The sequence below is a fragment of the Lethenteron reissneri genome, chromosome 11 (assembly GCF_015708825.2).
Source record: "Lethenteron reissneri isolate LAM-NWPU_2019-01 chromosome 11, ASM1570882v1, whole genome shotgun sequence".
Taxonomy (NCBI): Eukaryota; Metazoa; Chordata; class Hyperoartia; order Petromyzontiformes; family Petromyzontidae; genus Lethenteron; species Lethenteron reissneri.
This window is the reverse complement of record NC_083789.1, coordinates 6,262,644-6,273,665: the sequence shown is the minus strand read 5'-3', so window position 1 is coordinate 6,273,665 and position 11,022 is coordinate 6,262,644. Positions and strand designations below refer to the sequence as shown.

The window sequence follows — 11,022 nt, the reverse complement described above, 5'->3', positions numbered from 1 at the left end:
ATGTTCCACGGCATCACATGGGGTGTTTACAATATTGCGTTACGCATTTAACGGAAGGGTCCCAGAGTTTATGGGTAAGTGCTCTTGCCAGGAAACGCCGTGGGTAATCCTGGGCACATTCGTTTCACAAGGCATGTGACTTGGGAGTATTTCGATTATTCTGCGGCTATACATTCCCACGTGATAAGCCACTTCGTTTAGCTGTCATTTGTGGCCGAGTTGCTTCTGAACAGGAAGCTCATAGCTCCGTGGGCCTCACCTGGTAGGATTGGAATAGTTCATTTTTATTTCTATTTTTCTAGGGTGGTGTTTGTTTTGCACTCCTGACGAGTTTTTGTGTTGTAAAGTTTTGACCCTGTGCCCCTAATGGATATCTGTGTGGGGTGGGGGGGGGAGCTTTATAGCTCATCGGATTCCTCCAGGATAAATACATATTTAGATTCTGACCCAGAACGTCTAAGCCCCGTCCGGAGTTAGTTTTACCCGCCGAAATAAACACGCGGCAGGATAATTATGTTCTGGAAAGCCATTCAATCGGCTGTGGGATTATAAATATGTAATGGAGACCGGGAGGAGGAGGGGGGGGGCAGAAGGATGGGGTGGAACAGGAGGGGGGGGGCAGGAGGAGGGGGGGACAGGGGGGGGGAGGGGGGACAGGAGGAGGGGAGGTAGGAGATGGGGGGGGGGGTAGGAGGAGGGGGGGACAGGAGGAGGGGGGAACAGGAGGAGGAGGGGGCAGGAGGAGGGGAGGGGGCGGGAGGAGGGGGGGAGCAGGAGGAGGGGGCGACAGGGGGAGGGGGGAACAGGAGATGGGGGGGGACATCGGGAGCAAGGCGTGTCGACGAGAAACGTGACGCAATCACTTCCTCTCTGAGTGGGTTTCACAATGCGCAGTGCACATAAGAGAGGCCGTCTCAATGTCACGGAATTCAAATTGACACAGCGCACCGGCATAGCGCGAGGGAGTGGAGCAGGAGCAGCCTCATTGCAGCCAGAAGGAGGAAGAAGCAGCAGCAGAGGCAGCAGCAGCAGCAGGAGGAGGAGACGACTGCGAGAAAGATGGACCACGTAGAGGGAATCATATTCGACCTGGACAACACTCTGGTGGACACGCAGGGAGCGGATGTCAAGGCGTACGAAAAGGTGAAGGAGGAGGAGGACTTTTTGTTTTGTTGGCAGGAGCCGGTGTCGTGTAACGCGTTTACTGCGGGCGTTGTGTGTGTTGTTGTTGTGTTGTTGTTGTGTTGGTGTTGTTGTTGTTGTGTGTGGCTGAGTTGGCTGGGCCTCCCCTAGGTCGACTCAGCCTCAAATGAGTACCTGGTGCGGTGTGTAAACATCGCCACTGGGGAGACAAAGGCGGTCGGGCGCGGTGCTGGCCACCCACCCCCTCGTGTACCGTTCCCGGCCTTAATAGGCGCTCGCTAACAGCACTTGCCCCTACAGTCTGTTAAGGCTATACGGGGGATCTTTGTCTTTGTGTGTGGTTGGGGTGGGGAGCGGTGGTGCAGCGGTTAGCGCCACGCTGCGCTACGAACCCGGCGACCCGAGATTCGATTCCCGCTCTACGGCCAACACAACGCCGGCCCCACCCCTAGGTCGACTCGGCCTCAAACGAGTACAGTACCTGGTTGCGGCGTGGAATAAACATAGGTGCTGCTCGCTAACAGCACTTGCCCCAGCAGTCTGTCAGAGGCTACACGGGGGAGCTTTGTCTTTGTGGCCGGGTTCGTTGTTGCTTTCGCGACCAATGTCATCGATAATCGAGGGGTTGTTTTGGAGGCGGGGGGGGTTAATCTCGTAAATCTATAAATGTGTCGTTAAACCACTTAAACAGAACACGACAATTCGTTCACTACTTGCAGCAACACGCACCGGTTGTGTGTTGGCCACAACAACATTTACAATTAAGAGGACGACGTTTCGCCAATAATTACAACCGGCATCCTCAGGCGGACAGCAACCAGATGTGTGTAGGCATCGTCCTGTTTCGTTCCTTCAATAGGGGATGAGTAGATGTGATGATTGGATTCGTGCTGACGGAGAGGTCCCCCCGTGTCTCCTCCGTCTGTGATGGTCTATGGGTTTGGACCGCACACTGGGTTGGGAGGTCGATTGTGATACTTGTTGTGACTTAATTTGAAACCACAAAGCCTTGTGCTGTGTAAAGACATTTGCAACAATGAGCTGTGTGTATACTGAACTGTGTGGTGGTGTTACCATATTCAGTTATTGCTGGTACACTAGCGGGAACTGCCCATTGTTGGACTGCACTTTGTATGCGCCTCTCCGCCTTCACCATATGAACCCGCAATGACCAGCGTGGTGAAGTATGGTCAAATAACCCCCTTCTGCCCCCCCCTCCCCGACCAAATCTGCAATCCGCACGGCTTTGGGTGTTCCTATCCAGCAGTGGAATTGATCCCCCCACTCCTTGACAACAGTTAAACTGCAAACCTGTCAACCCCTTGTCAGTGCCCTACCTTATTACAGACAAATTCAGACTTTATTGATCACCCCCCCCCCATGCCCTTATTAATCTCAACGCTCATCCTATAAAGTATCATAACAGGGGATAAACACACAAAAAAACATTTTTTTACTCCGTTTCCCTGCCTGCACAAGAATACGGCTAAACCGCATGGGTTGACTGGTATGCAACTTTTCCATCCAATTTTACCTCCCCTCCCCTTACAATCAAGCAATGATGACTCACAATCTCGCCGTGGCCACGTGTGTGATGCACATCCTGCGTTCCGTAGACACAAAGACAAAGATCCCCCGTGTAGCCTGTAACAGACTGTAAGGGCAAGTGCTGTCAGCGAGCAGCACCTATTAACGCCGGCACTGTGGCACACGAGGGGGTGGGTGGCCAACACCACGCCCGGCCAACCTTTGTGTCCCCAGTGGCGATGTTTTCACACCGCACCGGGTTACTCATTTGAGGCTGAGTCGACCTAGGGGAGGCCCGGGACCGTTTCAGATAATCGTCACCGGTGTTGGCCGTGAGCGGGAATCGAACTCGGGCCACCGGATTCGTAGAGCAGCGTGCTAACCGCTTCACCACCGCTCCCCGTGTGTGTGATTCACATCCCGCATTCCGTAGACACGCACACACAGGCAGATTATTGTACGCTTGGCACCGTGCTGTTATTTATCACAAGGCACGGTGCTTCAAGCACGTAGTTCGTTTGAATCGGGAGCCACCCGTGTGCTCCTCCTGCTATTTGTGGCACAATCAAACGGGGCACCAACGCCGAATCACCCCGGATGCCCTTCTCCACCGAGCTCGTCAGGTGTCAGAAGCTAAGCAGGGTTGTCAGCCTGAATATACAAACAGGTCAAACTTAACAATGAACTAAGCTATTTTTTTATTTTACCAGGTAAGGCCCACTGAACTATATAGCTCTTTTTCAGAAGCGGCCTGGTCACAATCGGTAACTCAACAAAGTGGCTTATCACGTCGGAAATGCAAAGCAGGCGAATACTCTAAAATGCGTGCTATTGATTTTTATAGTGGCCGTATAATCTAAACACATGTTGAGTCTAAATGTGGAGATAAAAAATTGGAGGACCCGGGGAAAAATCCACGCGACCACAGTGAGAGAGAGACACCGCAAACTCCAAATATACAGCAAGGCGTAAGGGTCGGGACGGAACCCACGACCTCCTGCATACCAGGCGAGATGGTTAACATCTCGCCACCGTGGCACCCAGGTCAATGTCATCGACGCTATTGGGGCTTCGGTGATGGGCAGCAGAGATCATTGCAGCAAAATGTATCGTTGGACTATGGTACTACTACTATACAGTATAACGTCTATGCTCCCACGTCTTATGCTCCATACCAACCTCCACCAACAAGTCCTGACCAGCGTGGTGAAGTATTGTCAAATAACCCCCAAAAATGGCTGTTACTTGTGCATAGACATTGTGATAACTTTGTACAGTAGTGTAAATGTACCGTACAAACTTTAGACATGTTTGGTATTGGAGATATTTGTCATGCTCTTCTGTCGTGTGTCACTCCCCGCTGGTTTGGCCAATTACAATGCATCCAGTATGTGACCAAGTACAATACGTATGTGCGTGTGTGTGTGAACTCCATAATATGCTTATGTGATGCCTATCTGTACAACACGTAATGTGAGAGAGTGCTGTACTCAATGCAATGCACACCATTATGTGTGAGTGTTGCTAAAGTCGTCGTCTCCAGCCTGCATACAAATTTACGTCAAGGTAAAAAGCCCTCTCCATATATGGGGCTCCATGAGGCATATGTCAGCGGTGAAGATTGACGGCTGTACCGTGCTGATGAATCCTAATGATGTTGAAACCGGTCTACGGTTGTGTCTTGTTTCACCGCAGCCTGTTGGTTGTTTTGCTTGGCCACATTTTCTCAACTCTTTTGAGTTGCGGTTGTGTAAATGACAAATTGGCCACACATTCAGTTCTTCAGAGCTGGTGGTCTAGATAAGGCTCAGAGCTTTTATCCATGCAATACTGCACACCTGTGTGTGTGTGTGTGTGCGCACATTGTTAAATCTGTTTATTTCTGGCCTGCAGTTCATTTTTGTGCTGGTATGGCTTTCCTCATCATTTACACATTTGAATTACTTCTACAGTACCGCATAGAGCACTGTTTATTGTATTCTTTCTCCACAAAACGCAATACTCTGTCCGTTATTTTCAAAGCTTATTAGTTGTATTATGTAGGCATTCAGTTTTGGTCAGTTTTTTTTATAAGTAACAATAAACCGATACAATTATAATAATTTTCAATGGGACCCAATTCTTGGAAATATTTTGGAAAGCAGTCTGCCGCCTTGAGAGTCGTATGATGATTTGGCAATAGTAAAACAAATACAACACAAATACAATACGTCTGTCTCTTGTATACGGAAAAAACACAGGAATTATTTACATTTCGATTATTGTAAACATTACGTATAGGGACCTCCCCCGTGGGTCTGTCATCCTCGGTGAACGTGGACAAAGAGTCATGATGCCATTTGATTGAGCATACCCCCCTGGGTGTTGTATAAAGAATATCCCCCATCTCCACCCGGGCATCCTCGTGTCAACAATAGAGAAGGGAATGAAGGGAATTGCCCGTCACCAGGAACAAAACATTGTCCCTTATTTATGCCGAAACGTCTTAGCTGAGTTTCGAGACTCCAGTTGGCATGTTCAGCTAATTCCACGTTAAGGGAGTGAATTAATTGTGGTGGGAAACTGTTGTTAAAAAAAAGTCGCTGATTTCCTGCTCAATGAACATTGACGCAGCGCCCATCTCGTTTTTACGGCCTTGAGCCAGTGGCGGACATTCTGCATTCCTATGGTGGGTGCAAGGATATCCACAGAACAACCATTTTATTTGGCCGAGCCAACACCCGACCAGAATCTCAACAACCTTTCACAATTGCGAGCCGCTCGCTCGATTGCCGAGCCACCAGTCCGGGTGTATTAACCAAGGGCTTAATTTTCCAGTGAATATTTTCTAGGCTGCTCGGTGGACTGGAGTAGCTGGCACGTGACTTGTATCCACAGCCATAGTGGTAGGTATACTAGATGTCCTGTGCCGGGTGCGGAAATATTTTCTGGGTCACTGACCAGAACCGACCTGGCTGAAATTAAGCCTTGTGTGTAACACTGAAAAGGCTCCACATAGTGATGAACTTACTTGCTCTACAGACATTAACCCAGGTCAGGAGGTTTGTAGTTTAACGTCACTAAAATCCGCGCGAATCAGCTCATCCCATCATCCAAAAGCAGTCGATGGATCAGAGGCGTGGATCACCGCTAGCCACATAATGATACCCCCTGCCAGCAATTAGAATAATTATGATGTTTCGTGTTGCAATTCAACTCTTCAATCGATTATTTCTGATAATTTTCACTGTTTGGATTTGTATTAGTTTTTTTTCCCTGTCTCGTTTGTACAGTCTTGTCTTGCCCAAATGTAATACTTGCATGTTCTTTACATGACCTTTTTTACACGAATCGCAAAGAGACGATTTTGTACACGTGCATATTCATGTTCGTGTCGTGAGCAAAGTAATTGTTGTTAGTTCAAAGGTCAGAGTGCTGAGCTGACACCTCTTGAGATCATCGGTTGAATCGAGGCGGTCTGTGATTAAGCCAGGTTTTCAGGTGTCGCGAGTTGATGGTGGCAGCCTGGTCACCAATGATTTTCCTCTAGAAATCATAACGTTGTTTTTTCTATTATGCGACACACACCGTCGACGACAAGGGGAATGGGAAAAATGCTGCTTTTTAAATCCTTTATATTAAGTTCACTTGCTTGCTTGCTTGCGCGCTTACGACCGTGCAAATCTTTCGGTCGTTTTTTAACCCACTTCCCGTGATCCAATCGAGCTGACATTTTGCACATAGACTCGTTGTGCGTGACAATTTATTTTCGTGAAATAAAATTTCCTAAATTTTCCACTTTTTAGGAAAAATTTTTTTTCATATTTTATTTAAAATACCAATGTGATAAAAATAAAACTCTTACTCAAGAAAAACAGAAATGAATAATACAATAAAACCGATGCCACGCATATAACGGATTTATAGTGAAAAACTTTGTTTTTACCGGTTAATTGTTTACAGTGGTGGACCAGAGGTCACGTGAAGGCATCCCAGAGGTAGCTTTGTGATGGCTGCTTCCACAGGGCATGCTCTTAACACGAAGGGTTGCACTCCTGTGTGAAGGATCTGAATGATGTGATGCCTTACAGCACAGTCGGGATTAAAGTGCAGAAAAACGATCAACGAATTAATAATGATTTAAAGCTTTCGTGACTGCAGGGATTCATCTTCTTGGTTCTTTCGGTAAAGTCACGTAGAATGGAAATAATAAAATAATAAAAATAAAACAATAAAATAATTCTCACGGCGTGTCGGCCACAACGCAAGCAGCCGTCCTCAGGTGAAGAACAGGTCTGTCGGAAAGACAGCGTCTGAAGGACACCTGTTCTTCACCTGAGGACGGCTGCTTGCGTTGTGGCCGAAGCGTCGTGAGAATTATTTTATTAAGTTTTATTTTTATTATTTTATTATTTCCCTTCTACGTGACTTTACCGAAAGAACCAAGAAGATGAATGAATAATGCTTTTAATCCAATGATCTGTGCACCACTACAAGCCTGGTGACTACCACCCCCGCAGCTGAACTAACACCGCCACACATCCCCTTGCTCTTCCTCCACCAAGATCCGCAAGTTGCTGCAGTCGGAGCGTCCGGGCCGTGACCCGGAGCCGGTGGTGTCTCACTTCCGCCGCGCGCTGGCGCTCATGCCCAGCGACCCCGACGCGTCCTTCCCGTCCACGGACGCGTGGCGCAGGGAGTTGTGGGCCCGCGCCCTGCTCGCCGACCTGCCCTCCGACCCCGTGGCCGCCGCCGCGCTGGCGCCCGCCTGCTTCACGCTCTGGAACACGACGCGCCTGCAGAACATGCGACTGAGCGAGGCGGCGCACGCCATGCTGCTGAGGCTGCGCGCCAGCGGCCGCTACCGCCTGGCGCTGCTCACCAACGGCGACGGCGCCACCCAGCGCGCCAAGGTCGAGGCCTGCGGCTGCGCGGAGCTTGTGGATGTCGTGGTGTTCGCCGGCGAGCTGCCCGAGGAGAAGCCGGCGCCCTCGGCGTTCCACGCGTGCTGCGGGCTGCTGGGCGCCAGCCCCTGCCGCTGCGTCATGGTGGGAGACAGCCTGGAGTGCGACGTCCGCGGGGCGCAGGCGGCCGGCTTCGCCGCCGCCGTGTGGGTGCGCGGCCCCGTGGCTCGAGAGACGATCGTCGACAGGGACGGCGGCGAGGGAGGTGGAACGCGCTGCCGCAGGTTCCCGGTGCGCTCCGTTGTGGAGCTGGAGGACGTCCTGCGGGAGTTGGAAGCGGGGACGCCGCGGCCGTGAGCTGTCGCCGGAGGTCATAGGTCTCGGTTTGCCGACCCGCGAGCTGCGACGGACGGTGCGTGCGTCACAGTTTGCGGTGTCGAGTCGTTATGGGGCAGACAAAGCGGTCATGCGTTCTAATTCCGCTGACCTTTTTTTTTTAATCCTCACCATTGCGTTTGCATAGGTGCGACCACCACCACCACCATGCATTATACAGGTTCCATTAGGGCTGCGGTGCTGCACTGTGGGCAGCAGAGGGTGGCGGCCATTGCTGTATTGTACACCCACGGCTGTGCTCCTCACGTTCTACCAACTCGCACTGACCAGCTTGGTGACGTGGGGTCAAGTAATAAGCCACATGACCCGCTTGCTGTGGGGAGTCCCTCTTATTTCGTTTTGGAGCTGGCCGGATTGGTGGTGTGGTTGAACGTTGTGAGTCAATTCAAATCGCGGACTCGGGCCAACTCAGCCCATCGTTGCTTCACGGCCGATACGTTGATTAGTGCCACTTTGTGTGGTAATTCAAGTGGCCATGGGGAGGCTGTGACCCCCTCCATAGGGATATGGAATTTCTACCACTGGCTCAGGGTTTTTAATGGACATGACCACTGACTTGTCCCAAGGCTCATTCAATGTGAACCGAGGATCTCGATGGTGCTGGCTCAATACTGTGGCACGGGCATCCGCAACAGGCACCCTCAGCCACCCAGCCATGTCCACATACAAAGCAATAATGCGCTCCTCCCGACCCAGTCACCCAGCAACCGAGCTGATTGTTTATCTTAACGTGTAACGTAGCCGTTGGTTGAATAGTTTTCAACCGTAGTCTTTGTGTGTGTGTGTTCATCTTTGTGTGCTCAACGGTACGTGTTTGTGCATCTGCTTCAGAGCTGAGCTATCCGATTACATGAATTCATGATTACGACACCTTTTATCGATTTAATTACTAATTGGATGGCACGAAACTATTTTGGAGGGCGGTGGTTGAAAGTTTCAACTCTTACTGTCAAAGATGTTGTACGGGAGGTGATGGATGGGCTTTGGTGATGGCATTGGCACCATCAAGCACGCCACGCTAAGCGTGGCCTGGAGGGGGTTTCCCACCTTCGGTCGGTACGTCGTTGGGGGGGGGGGGGGCGCACATTTTTAAGGGAGGCGCAGGTAATGAACCACGTATAAAGTAAATTTCGATTTAAAGCTTTCGTGACTGCAGGGATTCATCTTCTTGGTTTTTTCGGTAAAGTCACGTAGAAGGGAAATAATAAAATAATAAAAATAAAACATAATAAAATTCTCACGATGTTTCGGCCACAACGCAAGCAGCCGTCCTCAGGTGAAGAACAGGTCTGTCGGAAAGAGATTCAAATGCTGTCTTTCCGACAGACCTGTTCTTCACCTGAGGACGGCTGCTTGCGTTGTGGCCGAAACGTCGTGAGAATTATTTTATTATGTATTATTTTTATTATTTTATTATTTCCCTTCTACGTGACTTTACCGAAAGAACCAAGAACACGTATAAAGTAGTCGATGGAAATTTTCCAGTCGCCATGACCGACTTGATCGAAATGACCCATCCCACGTAGAGTTTTTATTGTTCACCGGTGTCGATCACAAATTAAATTGTTCTGAAGAAACATTAAGCCACTCCTTAAACTGTCACGTGACACACTGCTTACTCTTCTGCTCTCGCGTTCAAAAGGCCACGCGAAGGTTTTGCAGAGCCCTCACTCTTGTAAAGATTTACGCGAGAAACCACTTGCACAATGTGGCTTTTGTCTCGGAGGAGGAGGTAGTCACCCATTCCCAACTTGGGAGATTTTACCATTTTAGTAGTAGCTGATTTTTAGGTGCTTAATTATACTTTTTTGTCACCGAGCTTCCAATTTGTATTATTATAAACACGAATGGTGTGGGTGGTGTTTTTGTAGCAAGTGGGGGCAGTGGGGATTCTCTTGCACCGATTGTTGTAACATTTAGAATGGGTGACTACCTCCTACTTCTCTGCAAGTGTGTCCATGTTGATCACTATCCTATAGGCTTACCATATATTTATACAATCGAGGAAAAATATACCGTGGTTAATGTACATGTAGCAACTAAAATGGCATTCTTAATTGTATTTAAGATTTTGGGCTATCAAAATTTATGGTGTTAACATTTGTTGTAAGCTAATAAAATGTAAAAAATATAGGTACTTTTAATATAATTCCGTGGTTTCGTAACAAAAGAAAAATCCAAAATCTCTGCAGAAATACACCACATAATCGATTTTAAAGTATTTTGCTATTTTCGTTGGGAAAGTCCCATGCATGAACTTGTAACATAAAACATGGCCATCATGAAAACTGCGACGGTAAAACACCGGACATTCGTGAATAAAAAAAAACACAGTTTGTATTTTGCAAATTGTGTCTGCGGTGTATCTTATTTATTGTTAAGTGAAAAGGGGTGCAGCGCTGAATTTTTGGTGTCATTTTCATTTTGGTGGGAGGTGGAATGTGGGGAGGGACGCACTGTTATTGTTGAACGTGTCGAGTTTCTTTTTGCTCACATTAAGTGTGTTGGACGTGAAAACATCTCGCAGTTTTCTTTCCTCGAGGAAAGCTCTGTGTGTGTGTGCGGATAGCAACGGTAATACAAGCCAATGGGAGGATGGGCCTGTTGGCCACAGCACACGCAGTGACCCGACCAAACTGCAGCAGCGTGTGACGGTTCTCCCAAACCATGCGGTGTGGGAGCCTCGACAAAACTCGTGAGGCCAGACCATGGCCCGCTACTTACTTTCCTACAGCCTGCTGCTGCCACCGCCACATACGGCCTATACCCACGTGACGGATTTTTATCCCGTCACACTGATTGGGTACCAGAGGGAGAATGTTTTCTACCTGGCAACGCTGCTTTTCTCATTTTAGAGCGCTCGAGTAACTGTAAAGTTGTTTTGAGCATAGTTAATGGGCCCTACGGTGGCAAGATGTTAACTTTGTCACCTGGTATCCACCAGGAGGTTGTGGGTTTAATCCTGACCCCTGATGCCTGTATATTTGGAGTTTGCAAGCTCCTCCCTGTGGTCGCGTGGATTTTCCTTTTGGGTCCTCCGGTTTTCCCTCCACATTTAGAAACATGAGTTTAG

General features: G+C 48.9%; 1 protein-coding gene across 2 annotated transcripts in view; it reads left to right on the top strand.

Moving 5' to 3' along the window:
• Positions 1–930: 930 nt before the first annotated feature.
• Positions 931–11,022, top strand: part of NANP (N-acetylneuraminic acid phosphatase) — a 22,315-nt gene continuing 12,223 nt past the window's right edge. The window contains exons 1-2 of one of the 2 annotated variants that reach the window (XR_009755032.1): positions 931–1,143; positions 7,215–7,965. Coding sequence is in view for 1 of the 2 variants with exons in the window: in XM_061549898.1 (XP_061405882.1) it covers positions 1,060–1,143; positions 7,215–7,910 (780 nt within the window). In the remaining variant the exon portion in view is untranslated. Of the gene's footprint in view, positions 1,144–7,214; positions 9,146–11,022 lie in introns of those variants that run through there. The other variant, XM_061549898.1, reaches the window with a different exon arrangement.